This window comes from Mustela lutreola, chromosome 2 (genome assembly GCF_030435805.1).
Source record: "Mustela lutreola isolate mMusLut2 chromosome 2, mMusLut2.pri, whole genome shotgun sequence".
NCBI classification, from domain to species: Eukaryota; Metazoa; Chordata; class Mammalia; order Carnivora; family Mustelidae; genus Mustela; species Mustela lutreola.
The window spans coordinates 12,510,940-12,529,499 of NC_081291.1; the positions used below are offsets into that span (position 1 = coordinate 12,510,940).

Consider the following 18,560-nt stretch of genomic DNA (forward strand, 5'->3'; position numbering starts at 1 on the left):
TGGCCACTTAAGAGGGCATTGGCCACTTTTTCCTGATTTTTTTTATTGTGGTAAAGTACTATAACATAAAACTTACCATTTTAGCCATTTTATAGCATACAGTTCAGAGGTATTAACTACATTCACAGTGTTGTGAAGCCACCACCTCTATCTAGTTCTAGAACTTTCTCATCATCCAAAGGAAACACTGTGTCCATTAGCAATCATTCCCTACTCTCCCTCCCCAGTCCCTGGCAACCACCGATATGCTTTGAGCTCCTGCAAGAATGAATATTCATAGTAGCACTATTCACAATAATGAAAAAGTGGAAGCAATCCAAATGTGAGTAAATAGACAAAAAAGTAGACAAAAGTAAACAAAGTAAATAGACAAAAAAAAGTAGGAAATGGTTTATCCATGCAGTGAAATATTGGTCAACCATGAAAAGCAACAAAGTTTTTAGAACGTTACATACTACAATGTCGATAAACCTCAAAACCAGTAGGCTGAATGAAAGAAGCCAGATCCCAAAGGTCACATAGAATATAATTTCATTTAGATGAGTGCCAAGAACAGGCAAATAGAGACAGAAAGATTATTAGTGGTTTACACCTTTTAAAGTTTATATTGCCTAATAAAAAGATCATTTTAAAATGGTTAAGTTACTCATAAAGAAACATGGAAATCTCATTAAATTGAAGTTATTTCCTGATCACAGACTATGTACACAGACTATGTACTATTTACTGTATTGATTTACCATAGGTAGTACTTGGTGTGTGTCGGGTGACCTTCCAAGAAACTCATTTATTTCTCATAACAACTCTTTGAAGTAGGTAGGGGGACATGGAGGTACAGATAGGTGAAGAAACTTGCTCAAGTTTACGCAGTAGGCAGAACAAGAATTCAAACTCAGGTTGGCTGGCTCCCATGTCCCCTGTCTGATGGCCATGTTGTGTTGCTTTAGAACATATAGACTTCCTTCATAGGAGCTGGAAAACAACCATAATGTTATTTCTAATCAGCCTCCTGCTTCTGACTCCCTGCATGGGTAAATCCAGGGGAAGAATCTGATTTAAGTTAGAGGGGCAAGCTGATCCAAGGAGCTGTAGTCATGGAGAAAGGGTCTCTTGTGGTCTCTGAGGCTATGGGGAGAACAGGGTTTATCGGAAGGGAGTAGGGAACCCAGGGACAATGGGTGGAAGCTCCAGTGGAAGAATGTTCTCATTTTGGTAGGCAATCCAGAAGGATAGTGAAAAGCATAGTCTTTGGAGACAGTCAGGCATGGGTTCAAGTCTTAGCTCTGCCTTTTTGACAGCATCACCTTGAGCCAGTAGCCCAACCTCTATGCACACCAATATTCTCAATGAGTATGCTCAAGATACTCAAAATGTTGGTGATAAAAACAGCACCTTCTTTATTAAAATAATGAGAGGGTTAAATCATAAGAGGCCCAGGGTGGGAATTCAATCAATGTGTTAACATTAAAAATAAAAACAGTTATTTTACCAGCAAAAGATGTGTTTATTTGGGAATAAAAGGGAATCACAATCTAGTGCAAACAAGCTACCGAAAAATCGAAGGCAGGTTGAGGGGAACAAACAAGAGGTAGAATTCTTAAGAAGAACAGGGGTAAGATAGCAAAGCTGTTATTAAAAGTCCATTAGAATAAATGGAGAATTCAAAGTATAGTGGTTTCTCAAAAGGAGAACTGTTAGGGGCAGGAAGTAGTATCCATACCCAAGGTCAAGTCCACCTCTTCCTGTCTTGTCCAGTTTGCAATCCACCAGGAGGGGCAAGGTATGAGAGCTCTTCCTGCTGAAACCTTCCAGTGCATTTTAGTGAGATTTCCCTCTACTAATTTTCACAAATGCCAGCGGTCACTGATCAGGGGCAGCTTCCTGAGCCATTCCAGGTATGGAGAAAGCCTTTCCCCATCCAGTAGCTGACCTCTCTCTGTCACACTTCATCCCAGATATAGCCTCTATGCAGAGAAGCAACTTCTCAGTGGTGACTGAATTCATACTGGTGGGTTTCTCCACCTTCCCCCACCTTCAGCTGATGTTCTTCTTTCTGTTCCTGCTGATGTACCTGTTCACGCTGCTGGGAAACCTGCTCATCATGGCCACTGTCTGGAGTGAGCGCAGCCTGCACACACCCATGTACCTCTTTCTGTGTGCCCTGTCCATCTCTGAGATCCTCTACACCTTGGCCATCACCCCACGCCTACTGGCTGACCTGCTCTCCATCTACCATGCCATTGTCTTTGCAGCCTGTGCCAGTCAGATGTTCTTCTCCTTCATGTTTGGCTTCACCCACTCCTTCCTTCTCACCATCATGGGCTACGACCGCTATGTGGCCATCTGCCACCCCTTGCGCTACAATGTGCTCATGAGCCCCCGCGGCTGCTCCTGCCTGGTGGCCTGGTCCTGGGTTGGTGGCTCTGTCATGGGGCTGGTGGTAACCATGGCCGTTTTCCGCCTAACCTTCTGTGGACCCAATGAAATTCACCATTTTGCTTGCCATGTGCCACCACTGTTGAAGCTGGCCTGTGGAACTGATGTACCAATAGTGGCCTTGGGTGTGGGCCTGGTGTGCATCACTGCCCTGCTGGGTTGCTTTCTCCTCATCCTCCTCTCTTATGCCTTCATCGTGGCTGCCATCTTGAAAATCCCTTCTGCAGAGGGCCGGCACAAGGCTTTCTCCACCTGTGCGTCCCACCTCACTGTGGTGGTTGTGCACTATGGATTTGCTTCTGTCATCTACCTCAAGCCCAAGGCTCCTCAGTCTCTGGAAGGGGACACTCTGATGGGCATCACCTACACAATCCTCACACCCTTCCTCAGCCCTATTATCTTTAGTCTCAGGAACAAGGAGCTGAAGACTGCCATGAAGAAGACCTTCCTCAGCAAACTCTACCCAGAAAAAATATGATGATCTGGGAGGAATTATTTGGAAACAGCTTAAATCATGTTATCAGATGCTACCATTAGAAATGCAATAACCTATATTTATCTGATGCTTTAAGGTTTAAAGGAACTTTGAAGGCAACATTCAACTGTACACACAATGGTTAATCAACTTAAGAGTGTATTAAGATGTATGAGATGGTGATACACAGAGAAAATCAGATTTCATGATTCTTACCTGCTGCAGGACACTTTACTAGGCAGCATCAAACCTAGGATCTGTTCTTCTCCTGCCAGAAGGTCTAATTACTTCCACAACTATTAATCCATATTATGAAGAGAAATGGAGGATGTCAGTTCCCCACCTTCTACTAGGCAGCAATGGGTACCTACAACATGGATTTTGCAAGGTTACAAAAGACTAAGCCAAATTATAACAGAGGAGAGCAAAGCACCCAAAATTTCAGCATTGCACAGATCTGTGCAACAGCAGTTAGAAATAGTAATAAAGCAGACTCAGAGAAAAAAATCATGGAAAACTCTGCATTTCAAGTGTGTATCTCCACAGTCAATTCAAGGAAAAAGTCCCACTGTGAGAAATCACCTGTTGTGTTAGAAAGTGATGTGAAGATGAATGGATAAAGATGTGGTATATGAATACTATGCAGCCATCAAAAGAAATGAAATCTTACCATTTGCGATGACATGGATGGAACTAGAGGGTATTTTGCTGAGTGAAATAAGTCAGTCTGAGAAAGACAATTATCATATAATCTCCCTTGATATGAGGAAGTTGAGAGGCAAAGTGGGGGTTTTGGGGGGTAGGAAAAGAATAAATGAAACAAGATGGGATTGGGAGGGAGACAAACCATAAGAGACTCTTAATCTCACAAAACAAACTGAGGGTTGCCGGGGGGAGGGGGTTGGGGAGAAGGGGGTGGGATTATGGACATTGGGGAGGGTATGTGATTTGGTGAGTGCTGTGAAGTGTGTAAACCTGGTGATTCACAGACCTGGGGATAAAAATATATGTATATAAAAAATATATGTTTATAAAAAATAAAAAATTTAAAAAAAAATTAAAAAAAATTAAAAATGTTAAAATCGCATGTTTTCTATATATTTTTGATGAATATTTGGAATATACCAAATAAAACACAAAACCAGCTAGAGAACAACAACAAAAAAAGAAAGAAAGAAAGAAAGATAGGGCGTCTGGGTGGCTCAGTGGGTTAAAGCCTCTGCCTTCAACTTGGGTCATGATCCCAGAGTCCTGGGATCGAGCCCCACATTGGGGTCTGCTCGACCCGAAGCCTGCTTCTCCCTCTCTTTCTCTCTCTCTGCCTCTCTGCCTACTTGTGATCTCTGTCTGTCAAGTAAATAAATAAAATCTTAAAAAAAAAAAAGAAAGTAATGTGGAACACAGGCCAGTGGGGAACTCTTTGTTGAGCCACAATAAATGCAGAGTCCAGGATAGAGGGGTATCTCATGATCAGATCAGCTTAATGCTTCCTTGTAGGCATGAGGAGGGATTTATACTACATAATATTACATAATATATATAATTTGTTGAAAATATGTATATTTAAGAGAATAACAAGTACTACATAATATCACTTATATGCAAAACCTAAAAAAGGTGAACTTGTATAAAGCAGAGTAAAATTGTTTGTTACCAGGGGCTGAGGTGGAATTGGGAAGATGTTGTTTAAAGTTACAAATTTGCAACCAGTAGATAAATAAGTCCTGGAGGTCTTACCCAGAGCATAGTGATTATGGACAACAATACTATATTGGTAACTTAAAAGTTGCTAAGAGACTAGATCCTAGTCGTTCCCACCACAAAAATGAAATGATAATTATTTGACATGATAGAGGTATTAGCTAATGATACAGTAGTCATCATATTGCAATATACAAATGTATCAAATCAACACATACTATACCTTAAACTTACACAATGTTATGTGCCAATTATATCTCAATAAAAAATCTCACAAAACAAACTGAGGGTTGCTGGGGGGAGGGGGTTTGGGAGAAGGGGGTCGGATTATGGACATTGGGGAGGGTATGTGCTTTGGTGAGTGCTGTGAAGTGTGTAAACCTGGTGATTCACAGACCTGTACCCCTGGGGATAAAAATATATGTTTATAAAAAATAAAAAATGTAAAAAAAAAAAAAAAAAGGTTTCCTTGAGGTACCTGGCTGGCTCAGTTGGTAAAGTATGTGAATCTTGATTTGATTGACTCTTGGTTTGATTTTGAGGTTGTGAGTTCCTGCCCTATGTTGGGTATAGGGATTACTTATAAATAAAATGTTTAAAGAAAGGTTTCCTTAAATTGTTTCTGTATATGAATTCATGAAATTTAAAAAAAAAGATTTTATTCATTTATTTATTTGACAGAGAGAGATCACAAGTAGGCAGAGAGTCAGGCAGAGAGAGAGGGGGAAGCAGGCTCCCTGCCTAGCAGAGAGCCTGACAGGGGCTCCATCCCAGGACTCTGAGATCATGACCTGAGCTGAAGTCAGCAGCTTAACCCACTGCGCCACCCAGGCACTCCTGAATTTATGAATTATTTTAAAATAGCAATTTATCATAATACTTAATGGACAGTAGCTTATGGTGTTACTGTTGTACATAATAATACATGTAATGAAAATGCACAAAAATGCACAAGCAATACATTTCCAATTGGCCAAAGCTAATAAAAATACATTTATTCATATTTAAGTTGAATAGTAAACAATTTGTCATTTGTCCTAAAGTTGAATGCAGTTTTTCTTTACAACTTGAGCAATAAAAATATCCCATGTTATCATGAAGTGGGAGGATGTAGGAAACAACTTCAGTCAAAAGTGGGAAACCCAGACCGTCCTCCTTTGCAGAATGTACACTGCACTGCATGTTTCCTGTTCCCCCTCATGTACATTATCTCATTATAGCCTCACAATAAGGGATCAGGGCACATAAATTCACATCCACTCCATTTTTTTTTTTAAATTTTTTATTTTTTATAAACATATATTTTTATCCCCAGGGGTACAGGTCTGTGAATCACCAGGTTTACACACTTCACAGCACTCACCAAAGCACATACCCTCCCCAATGTCCATAATCCCACCCCCTTCTCCCAAACCCCCTCCCCCCGGCAACCCTCAGTTTGTTTTGTGAGATTAAGAGTCACTTATGGTTTGTCTCCCTCCCAATCCCATCTTGTTTCATTTATTCTTCTTCTACCCACTTAAGCCTCCATGTTGTATCACCACTTCCTCATATCAGGGAGATCATATGATAGTTGTCTTTTTTTTTTAAAGATTTTATTTATTTGACAGACAGAGATCACAAGTAGGCAGAGAAGCAGGCAGAGAGAGGGGGGGGGGAGCAGGCTCCCTGCCGAGCAGAGAGCCCGATGCAGGGCTCGATCCTAGAACCCTGGGATCATGACCCGAGCCGAAGGCAGAGGCTTTAACCCACTGAGCCACCCAGGTGCCCCACATCCACTCCATTTGACAGATGGGAAACTCAGGGTTAAAATGTTTGGATGACTCATACAACATCATGCAACTTAGTAGGGCCAAGCTTCTGTTGTAGGTCTTTTGTGAATCCCAGTCCTGACCACCAAGCACTTCACACAGCATCTTCCTACAGTGGGTTTTGTGGGTTGCCTGTCCATGGAGGACTAGTCTATCCTCAAACCAAACACTCCAGAACTCTGAGAGCCTTTTATTTATTTTTCTATTTTTTAGTTTTTTAAAGATAGAAATAGAGTGCAAATGGGGTAGGGGGAGGGAGAGAGAGGATCACATGCAGGCTCCAGGCTCAGCACGGAGTCCAATGTGGGGTTTGATCCCATGACCTGAGATCATGACCTGAGTGGAAACCAGGTCAGATGTTCAGCCAGCTGAGCCACCCAGGCGCCCATCCTGAGAGCCTTTTAAACCACACAGGTAGGAAATTATAACCCACCATGCACTGGAGCAAGAATCTTTGGGAGACTGATGGGCTGTTTCTATAGATTCAGGACTACCTCATTATTTTAAAGTAAGTTTGGTTTTGCAGTGAATTCCTTTCACACTGAGTTAAGATGCTCCACTTTCCCAGTAGCGTAGCCAACCTGGACGACCAAAATACAAAGTAGCCTCTTTCATTGTCTTCATTAAAGGCCAGTTGGCCTCTGATCCTGCTGGTATCTAAATGGAAAGAGAACCTGGAAGGCAGCTGGGTACCCACCGTGAGTCAGACCCCCAGTGTCTTTTGCTAACTCATTGGGATCTCTTAGGCTATTAGCTTTCTGTGGTCAGGAAATCTGTCCATCTTGCTCACCATCACATAACACCAACATGATACTTGGAAGATATAATTCATTAATTAATAAATATTTCTTGGGTGGACCAATGTATTCCCTATAATACTGAACAAACCAGAAGGCTGGCTTATAATATCTACTGTGAGAAACCTCATTGTCCTCCAAAGCAGTGGGAGACAGTGTTGGGGGGAGCTGTGTTTGAGGTCAGACTGACCAGGGTTTGAACTGGCTTCTTATCTTCCTACCAAATTAGATTGGCCTCTTACAGATATATCCCATATCTGTGCAAAAAAAGTATATTCAGATCAGTGATATTATTAATTATAAAACATATTAGATATACTCATTAATGAAACATTGGTAAACAAATGTTGGTTTATTTATACTTGGAACACAAAGTGGCCATTAAAACCATCTGATCCTTGAACTTCATCAGTGTTCTTCCTTCCTGGGGGGTCCTATCAGTATCAGGGCTTTATGTATACTCTGCACACAAGTGACCCCCAAATTCTTATCTTCATCTCTATCCAACTGCCTATGCAGTATCTCCACATGGTTATCTAGTAGGCATCTCAAACAATGTGTCCAAACCCTAACTCTTGGAAGTTCTCAGTTCTGTTATCATTCTCTCTTTCTCTATCTCTGTCTCTTTCTCTCTCACACACACACAATTCTTCCACAGTCTTTCTTATCTTAAAAAACATCAACTCAGTCTCAAATCCCCCAAAACATGCCTGTTCAAAAATCATAGAGCCCTTCTCTAACCCTACCACAGAAATTAGAAACACCTCAGCCATATCCTATGTCTCTTTATCTGGTTATTTCCCGACATGTGATTATTACCACCTGGCATATATCTGCTTATTGGATGTTGTCTGTCTCCACCTACCAGAATGTTTTTTGAGGTAGTCAGGGACTCTTGGTCCATTTTTCTATGTCTGCATAGTATATGCTAAGTTCTCAAATATTTGTTGAATAAATCAGTTTAGAAGAATGATGGCAAATGAAGGTAACTGTGAGGTACAATTTTTGTCTATCCGAGCAGAAGGACAAAAAAATTTCAACTTTATTAACACTGTTTCAGTAGGGTGGAGAAACTGGCTCTCAGACTTTGCTGTTTGTGCTTGGGCAGCTCACTTCCCCTCTCAGCCTACCCTGGAGGAATGCACAACACCTACCTTCTAAGACAGTTTTAAGACTGAAGTGAGACAATGCTTGTGAAGGGCTTAGCATGGTGTCTGGCACAAGGATATCCACAGTAGTTAGGATGACTTTATAATTTCAAGTTTTGTTTGATGAGCTTGAGATCAGAGAGAGGTGTAAGTTGAGGCAATGATCAATTGGAGTCTTCAACTTTGATATATCCATCTTGGTTATCAGTGCTGCAGAAGGAGCTGACCTTCAGTGGAGAGGATTGGGGTCCAGGAGGGGGCACCATTGGGAGAAGTGCAGCTCCAACTAAGCTTTCCGACCTAACCCTCTTCTCCCAGAACCCTCTTCTCCTGGAATATCTTCCTCTCTATGGCTCCTAGCCTCTATGAGTGATCCCCATGACTCATCACTGTGGCAACAGCTAATGGCACTAGACATAGGTGAAACATAGCTCTCTTGAGAGATTAAAAAGATGCTCTGAATTGCAGACATGATTGTGCAGTGGGTAAGGGATCAAGCAAAGTGGCATTGGTTAAATTACATCCTATCTCTTGGCCTCAGTTTCCTGTCATTAAAATGAATTTAATAATAATGTAGTCATCCCTTAGGATAGTTCTGAGAATTAAATAGCATCATCTGTGTAGGGCGATTGACAATGACTGGCATGCAATTGCACTCAATTAATGCCAGCTTTTAAAGATTTGTTCTATAATTATTTGCAGCCTTCTGTGTCTCAAATCCTGTGCTAGTTTGGGGAGTACAGAGGTGGGTACATTGCTCTTCCCTGTCTTTGAAGAGTTTCTAAGTGCTTGATAGAATGACACACAGAGAAATACAGACCAAGGTATAGACCAAACACTAAAGGCCACCAAAAGGGACATGATTTTCACCAGTGCTCCTCAGAGGACACTTGCAAGTTTCTGGAGAATTTTTGGTTATTACAGCTGAAGGAGGGTGAGATATTCTACAATATCTAGTGGGTGAAGGCCAGGGATGCTGTTCAAAATCCTACAAGAGCAAAACCTGCCACAAAGAATGAGCCATCTCCAAATGTCAATAGTGCCAATGATGACAAACCTTGTTGTATTTATTCAACAGCTATTGAGCACCTACTGTGTGCCAGGCACTTTTTAGATGTCACTAGGGATACAATGTTACACTGATCACACATGACCCCTGATTTCAGTGCTTGTACTTGTTAGAGAAAGATGTAGATATTAAACAAATAATCAACCTACTGAATATATATGGTAAACTATGATAAATGCTATGAGGAAAAAGAAAGAAGTTGCTGTGATAGGAGTTGCTTATAATAGCGATGGTAACCTGGAATTGGGAAATCAGGAAAGGGTTTTCTGAGGAAGTGGCATTTAAGGTCATACTTAAGGATGTATAAGAGTAGGGGGAGGGTGTTTCAGGAAGAAGCAACAACTTGTGCAAAGTTCCTGAGATCCAAGCATGCTTGCTTTGTTACAGAACAGCTGAAGGTGTAGTGGGGCTGGAGAGCAGGGGAGGGCTGGGGAATAGAATTGGAGATGAAGCAGTGATCCAACCACACTAGGGTTTGTATTGTATCTAAACAGAGATAAAACTATGGAGACAGTAACAAGATGAACAGCTGCCAGGGACTGGAGATTGGCAGGAGAAATAAACAGAAGGAGCATAGAGGGTTTTTTAGGGCAGTGAAAATACTCTACATAATACTGTAATGATGGATATATGTCATTACTCACCTCCATAGAATGTACAAAACCAAGAGCAAACCCTAATGTAAACTACGGAATCTAGGTGATGATTATTGATACAGGTTCATCAATGATAACTAAGATGATCTCTCTGGTGGGGAATTCTGGTAATGGGGGAGGCTATGCATGTGCTGGGCAGAGGGTATATGGAAAGTCTCTGTACCTTCCCCTCAACTTTGCTGTGAACCTTAAACCACTCTTAAAAAATAAAGTCTTAGCAAATAGATAAATACATAAATAAAGAGTATAAAAACAGACCAATGATTTTTTGGTTTTTCCCTTTAGAAAGTTCCCTCCGGCCTCTGGACAGAGATAGTCTGGTGGGGGTTGAGGGGGAGGAGGAGGAAAACACCTTTGAGGAAGGAGCTGGCAAGGGCAAGGGGATCAAGGTCAACATTGGAGAGGAACAGAACAGGTGAGGTAAAGGCAATAAATTGCATCTCTCAAGCTGGCCTTTGCCTCCAGGAATTAGCATTGAAACACTCCAATTAGTACAGGGAGGGATGGGTCCTCTAAAGTCTGGAGATCTCCCCAACAACAGCCCTTCTCTGTGCTCCAGGACTTTTAATCACCTCTCTGGGCTCTGGCTCTGCCTTGGGGATATGGAAGAATGTGGCACAAAGGGGACCATTAGCAAGGAATGGTAAAGAGCTAGGAATGGAGGGGGTGAGGGAACTTCAGAAAGTGGGAGCTGAGTAATGGAGAGGAGGTGGGACAGGGCCCCTGGGTGTGGGGATGGGGTCCTGGTCAACCCTAGTGAGCAGAGGGGTGGGGGCTGTCTCCACCCCTGTGATGTCAAGGATCATCCCCTAAGATCTTGTGTTTACAGTGACTTTCTGGTGTATGTTCCTATTCCTATTTTCTGTCACCAGATAAGTTAATGATAGCTTCTATTTTTTGGTCCCTTTTAGGAAAAATAAATGCAAGGTTACTGGGGGGCAAGGAAGGGGAAGTCTAGCAGGGCAGGGACTAGGGTCAGACAAGTGAGGCATTCACCTTGACCACCAAATTTAAGGGGCAACCAAAAAACTCAGTGATCAAGATAAATCATATTTAATGCAGTAGATTAAAAGTCAAAACTAATGCAAAAATTTATGATGAAAAGCACATCAACAACTTCAATAAGTGCTTTTGTAGCCCTGCCTCAAACATCGTCCTGACCCAGGACTTGGAGTTTAGAATATGTCACTTATAGAAACAATATACATTCACTAAGTTCAGTTTCTTTGGTTGTTTTAAATTTTCAAAATGACTAATACTAAAAAAGCAAGGCACTAAACACATGGTTTATTTAAATTTCAGAATACATTGACATTGGTCATTCAAACTGGAGTACGTTGATTTTCTGATGACCACGGGAGCCACACCGACACTTCTTGAAGATAATCCAGAAGACATTTTTGCCATCAGCTCTTTCAAATTCACAGTCTCTTACCCCTTTCCCAGGTCAACCAGTATACTCCAAGTTGTCTCTGGATCTGTGACCAGACAAGCTCTGGCTATACCCCAAGACTTGTGTGGGCCAATTAAACATACCTCATACAGGACAGCTCTAAGAGGAGCAGCTCTTACCATCTGGGACTCTTTCTCATTTTGTAAGGGAGGCAAAGGATCTTGCCAAATATTGCTAATTAACTATCTCAAATCTCAATATAACCCAGGAATCTGGCTCCAAAAGGGGTCAGAGTTTTTTCTCCTTGTAGAAAATTTATTTATGGAATTTAATTAATCAATTTATTAATTATTATGTTCAATTAACCAACATATATAGCACATCATTAGTTTTTGATGTAGTGCTCCACGATTCATTAGTTGTGTATAACACCCAGTGGTCATCACCACAGGTGCCCTCCTTAATACCTATCACCCAGTTACCCCATTCCCCCTTTCTGTAACCCTCAGTTTGGTTTTCAGATTTTTTTCAGAGCAAATAATTTGGTGGTCAAACATGACAGTATTTTCTGTATTAATACGTCTATTAATGAATACTAAAACCAGAAATGCTACAGCCAGTTTTGTCAAGCTTATAATGTATCTCTCCCATCTCATCACACTGGGTGCTTCTTCCTAACCTCCCCACCCCCCAAGAACAGCATATCTTCAGTTCCGCCTCATTTCATCAGTGCTTCCTAAAATTAGTCCCTTCTTTCCAATCCAGGTCTTTGTCCCTTCTTGGAATGCACTGGCTTCCTCTCCTTGTAACCTCTGAGAAATCTATGTTTCTGATCCTCAGTACCAACTCAAAGAATTCTAGTTTTTCCATTTCAGGGGCAAGACCTTTAATGAATAGATTTGTTCTCTTTATATCTCTGTTTCCTCATCTTCAAAATGGAGCTAATAATATGATCTTCCTTGTGAAGTAAAGGAACTATTATGTGTTAAATCATTTAAAATTGTACCTATCATTAGTCATCAGGGAAAATAAAATCAAATCACAATAAGGCACACACAATAAGACATAACCATATGAATGTTTATGATCAAGAAGTTAGATATGTTAGTGTTGGCAAGGAAGTGGAGAAACTGGGACACTCAAACACTGCTGGTGGGGATGTAAAATGATGCAGCTACTTTGAAAAACAGTCTACAAGTTCTTCAAATGATTTAACATAGACTTACCATACAATCCCTCAATTCTACTCCTAGTTCATATGCCCCCGCAAATGAAAATGTATGTCCACGCAGAAGCTTGAACACGAATGTTTATTGCAGCATTGCTCATAGCCAAAAGTCAGAATAGCTCAAATATCTATCAACAAATGAATGCATAAACGAATTGCAGTCTATCCAAACAATGGCATATCATTCAGCCATAAAAAAGAATGAGACTCTCATGGTTTTGGAGGGGAGGGGGAAGAGAGGTTGGGTGAGCCTGGTGGTGGGTATTACGGAGGGCACGTATTGCATGGAGCACTGGTCGTGGTGCATAAACAATGAATTCCAGAACACTGAAAAGAAATTTAAAAAAATTTAAAAAAAGAAAAGGAATGAGACACTGATTCATGCTACCATGTGAGTAAACCTTGAAAACATGCTAAATGAAAGAAGCCAAACATAAAAAGATCAATATTGCATGACTCTGTTTATTGAAAAGTGTCCAGAACAAGCAAATCTATAAAGACAGTGGATTAGTAGCTGCTTAAGCCTGAAGGGAGGGGAGAAAAGAGGAATGACAGCTAAATGGTATAAGGTTTTATTTGGAGATGATGGAAATGTCTAAATTGACTGTGAGGATTACACATATTTCTTTTTTTACATTTTATTTTATTTTTTCAGTGTTCCAAGATTAATTATTTATGTACCACACCTTTATATCTTTAAGTGGGTGAATTATATGGTAATGTGAAGTACATCCCCATACAGCTGTTTTTTAAAAGACCACACTTAGATGATGATAAATGGCCCCCCAAATGGGAAAAAAATGGAAGCTGTTATCAGCATAACTATTAATAAGGAAAGAAGGAAGATAAGATGGAAGGAAGGAAGGAAAGAAAGAAAAGAAGAAAGGAAGGAAGCAAGCTCCTTTTGTTTTCAACTCAAATATCTGGCTTTATCTTTGAGCTAGAAGTTCTGTAGACCAGGGGTTTCCAAACTGTCATCAGCAGTCTCAGCACCTAAGAGCCTGTTAGAAATATAATTTCTAGAGCCCTTTTCCAGACCTGTTGAATCAGACCCTTTGGAGTGAGGCCCAGCAGCCTTTGACCTAACCAGCCCTCCAGGTGACTGTGGCATGTCCCCAGTTTGGAGACCCATTGCTCCTGAGGACTCCCTGGGCTGACCCCATACTGCATCCCTGCACCTTGCTGGCTTTTCAACACTGAGCAAGTCCTGAGCCTCACTGTGCCCATTTCCTCATTTCAAAACTAAGTGCAACCCCAAGGGCCTACCCAGCTTTGCCTGAGCACCTCCTTTGAAACAAGACCCAGCTTGTGGATGCTTCTCCCAATATACTGACTCCACAACACATGAAAGAGAAATGGATATCGAGGATTTCAAGGGAGTCAGGGAAGGGGGATTTACATCAGGCACTTGATGGCAACTGTAAAAACCTTATAAAATGCCCATTTACATGCCTGTTCTTTCCTCAGACTTCTTTACCAGTCACTGGGCCCATCATTTCCTTTATATCCTGGTCAACTACCAGCAACTGGTTTTTTTCTCCTGTCTCAGTCCTTTCCCTCAGCCCAGTCCTCACTTCCTTAGTCCTCTCCCACATCTTTGCCCCATCTGTCCACACTTCTCTATCAAGGAGAAATTCAGATCACCCCCTTTCTTTCTGTACTTTACATCCCCAGACTGGTCATTTGGCTCAGCCAACAAGACAACACATAGGAGGAGATGTCTTTCCACCAAAAATTTGAAGAACTAAAAATGAACAATTGTTTTCTTCATCAAAAATGATTTCTGGGGCGCCTGGGTGGCTCAGTGGGTTAAAGCCTCTGCCTTCGGCTCAGGTCATGACCTCAGGGTCCTGGGATCAAGCCCCGCATCAGGCTCTCTGCTCAGCAGGGAGCCTGATTCCTCCCCTCCTCTCTCTACCTGCCTCTCTGCCTACTTGTGATTTCTATCTGTCAAATAAATAAATAAAATCTTAAAAAAAATTATTTCTTTCCTTCAACATGATATTCAAAATGCGAGCAATGATGTGTCTGAAGCAGAGGACACAATGCTTGGTACATAGCAGGTGCCCAATCACAGTTGATGTATTTGGGGCAGAGCAAGCACCCCTTATTCACACTTTTGTGATAGACCATGCACATAGGCTTCCCAACCCAGCAATGTGGGTGTGACCCCAGACACGCCCACCCCCAGCCACCCTCAGGCACAGGAACCAGGAGGAAGTTGATATACACAATCAATATTGGGGAGGTTGTGACCCCAGTGAATCCAGAAGGAATCCAGTCACTGAGACTGGGGGAAAGGAGAGAAAACAAACATCTAGAATTTAGAGTACTTGCCAAGAAGGCAGATGGGAGAATTCACATTCAAGAATCATCACCAGGGACACTTGGGTGGCTCAGTTCGTTAAGCATCTGCTTTAGGCTCAGGTCATGATCTCAGGGTCCTAGGACTGATTCCCATCTCGGGCTCCCTGCTCAGTGGGGAGTCTGCTTCTTCCTCTGCCTCTGCCCCTTCCCCTGCTCATGCGTTTTCTCTCTCAAATAAGTAAGATCTTTTTTTTTAAGTTTAATTTTATTTTTTTTCAGTGTTCCAAGATTCATTGTTTATGCACCACACCCAGTGCTCCATACAATATGTGGCCTCCTTAATGCCCACCACCAGGCTCACCCATCTCTTACCCCCTCCCTTCCAAAACCCTTAGTTTGTTTCTCAGAGTCCACAGTCTCTCATGGTTTGTCTCCTGAAAGAAGATCTTAAAAAAAAAAAAAAAGAATCATCATCAGTGAAGCATAATCATTCCCATTTTATAGATGGAAGGCTGAGGTGCCTCTACCCAAAACATCTGCTGCCACAAAAGAAACAACTTCAGGAGCTCTGGGGATAGAGTCTGCTGAGGAAGGTCTTCTTCATGGCAGTCTTCAGCTCCTTGTTCCTGAGACTAAAGATGATAGGACTGAGGAAGGGTGTGAGGACCGTGTAGGTGATGGCCATCAGAGTGTCCCCTTCCAGGGACTGGGGAGCCTTGGGCTTGAGGTAGATGACAGAAGCAAATCCATAGTGCACAACCACCACAGTGAGGTGGGACGCACAGGTGGAGAAGGCCTTGTGCCGGCCCTCTGCAGAGGGGATCTTCAAGATGGCAGCCACGATGAAGGCATAAGAGAGGAGGATGAGGAGAAAACAGCCCAGCAGGGCAGTGATGCACAGCAGGCCCACGCCCTGGGCCACTATTGGTACATCAGTTCCACAGGCCAGCTTCACCAGAGGCGGCACGTGGCAGAAGAAATGGTGAATCTCATTGGGTCCACAGAAGGTGAGGTGGAAAATGGCTGTGGTCACCACCATCCCCATGACAGAGCCACCAACCCAGGACCAGGCCACCAGGCAGGCGCAGCTATGGGGGCTCATGAGCACATTGTAGCGCAAGGGGTGGCAGATGGCCACGTAGCGGTCGTAGCCCATGACAGTGAGCAGGAAGGAGTGGGTGAAGCCGAATGTGAAGGAGAAGAACATCTGGCTGGCACAGGCTGCAAAGGCGATGGTGCAGTGGGAGGAGAGCAGGTCGGCCAGCAGGCGCGGGGTGATGGTCAAGGTGTAGAAGATCTCAGAGATGGACAGTGCACACAGGAAGAAGTACATAGGTGTGTGCAGGCTTCGCTCGCTCCAGACAGTGGCCATGATGAGCAGGTTCCCCAGCAGCGTGAACAGGTACATGAGCAGGAACAGCAGGAAGAAGACGGGCAGGACGTGAGGTGGGAAGGTGGAGAAGCCCACGAGGATGAATTCAGACACGGAGCTGTGGTTTAGACCCAGAGTGGCAGCCATCCCTGGGTGGGGAGAGAGCGAAGGTGGCCTGGTGGGCAGGAGCTCCGGGTCCAAGCTGAACCCAGTCCTGGAGGACTTCCCGGGGTGGGGAGAGGGGGCCTCACCCTGCAGACCATGGCCGGTCCCTCCGCCACCCGATGCTCATGATGACTGTCAGCGCTTCTTGGAGCTGCTTGGGGTTCATGGAAGATTGTGTGCCTCAAGTGCATAGTGCAGGGCCTGGCACATAGTAAAAATTCAGGAAATGATGACAGTAGTAATAGTAATAATAATAATGGCTACTATTTTAAAATCTCAGTGGAAGGAGCTCAGGGTCTCTAGTCAACCACACCTGAGTTGAGTCTCTCTTCAGAGCTTGTCAGTGCCTCCAGCCATATTTCTAAGTACGAATGGAAAATTAAAGGAAAAAAAGCAACAATTCAGTCTTCTTTTTTTAACAAAAGTTATTGTGTGGGGGTCTCCAATAAAAATGTTAATATTATTTCAACAACATATTTATCAACAGAAATCAAGTGAAGAGTGATAGGTATAACATGTATTTGCTTTATTCAGTCTATGCCTCTGAACATCTTAAGAAAATATGAGCTACAGCCTACACATTGTGATTGTGGGACACTATAATTTCCAAAATTTTACCTTACTTATTTGCCTATTTTTTTTTAAATAGAAAACGAGTTTTCTAAATAATAAAGAGGATTTGTATAAAAAAAATGTTCAAATTGGAACATTCTGGTGCTGGTTGGAATTCCATCTTTGAAAGGTTAATGCAGATCTCGCCATCGCTATCCCCAGTTTGCTGCATCAACTCTGAGCTGTTTGCAAAGCTTAGCAAGCATTACATGGTGGCTTTTTTTCTTTTTTTTTAGACAAAACTCTACCATGTTATCCACATGAGTGAAATAAATTTGAGAAGCTGTTTTCAAACAGTGCTTCCAACAACTATATCAACAGCAACAATTGGGTTGGTTCCTTAATTTTTTTGAGCTTTAGTTTCCTCATCCCTAAAAGGAAGTTGATTATAATAATATCTAGCTGACGAAGTTGTTACAGGGACAAAATAAGTTTATACATATAACGTGCTTATTGTGGGGCATGGAATAGATAATAAACATTGGAGAAGTTAAGAGTGAGGACAAGCACGCATGACCAGAATCAGATTCTCTTAAAATGTAGCAACCTATGATTGTATCTCTCTTTTAGTTGGGTATTTAATACATTTTCCTCTTTTGTAATTACTGGTGTCTTAGGACTTAATTCTATCACATTATTTAATATTTGAGCTTTTATATATATTAATGTACATAGCTAATATATACTTGTATATGTATATTTAATCTGTACAAATACACAAAGACACATGTATATTCCTGTTTACTATACCAAAAACAAACAAAGAAACAAAAAGAATACAAGATTGGGTTATGGACATTGGGGAAGGTATGTGCTATGGTGAGTGCTGTGAAGTGTGTAAACCTGGCGATTCACAGACCTGTATCCCTGGGGCTAATAATACATTATATGTTAATAAAAAAATAAAAAATAAGAAAACAAGACCCCAAACACCAAGATCATGTAATTATCATGAAAAAGAACCCTGTGTGAGGCCATAAAGGAAGTGCAGGTACATTCCCAAGTACCAGTATTACAAAGACGCAGGTATCTGACCATTTGACAATGAAACTAGAACTTAATAAGAGGATACCTCAAAATTCCCAAATACTTACAGTGTAAATATTAGGTTGAACCATTTGACGTTGCCACCATTACATACCACTCATTAATCTTCAGGCTAAAAGGAAAATTAAGAAACACTAAGAAATTCATGATAATGAAAAGTCGAAATAACTAAAATGAAATGGATTATGTGCTGGGATAGAAAAAGGATATGAATGGAGAGCCAGAAAAATTCTAGTAAGATCTGTTGCTTGCTATATAGTTATATACACCAACAGTCATTTCCTGGGTCTGCTCATTGTCATGGGGTTCTGTAAGATCCTGCTGTTAGAAAGATTTGGTGAGG

The 18,560-nt window shown here is 41.9% G+C and overlaps 2 protein-coding genes across 2 annotated transcripts; one reads left to right on the plus strand and one right to left on the minus strand.

Moving 5' to 3' along the window:
* Window positions 1-1,966: 1,966 nt before the first annotated feature.
* Window positions 1,967-2,914, plus strand: LOC131825747 (olfactory receptor 10H1). Its single transcript, XM_059165153.1, has one exon. It carries the CDS (start codon window positions 1,967-1,969, stop codon window positions 2,912-2,914), a length of 948 nt encoding a protein of 315 aa, XP_059021136.1.
* A 12,666-nt stretch (window positions 2,915-15,580) lies between these two features.
* Window positions 15,581-16,540, minus strand: LOC131825746 (olfactory receptor 10H1-like). The gene has a single exon (XM_059165152.1). It carries the CDS (start codon window positions 16,538-16,540, stop codon window positions 15,581-15,583), a length of 960 nt encoding a protein of 319 aa, XP_059021135.1.
* Window positions 16,541-18,560: the final 2,020 nt, after the last annotated feature.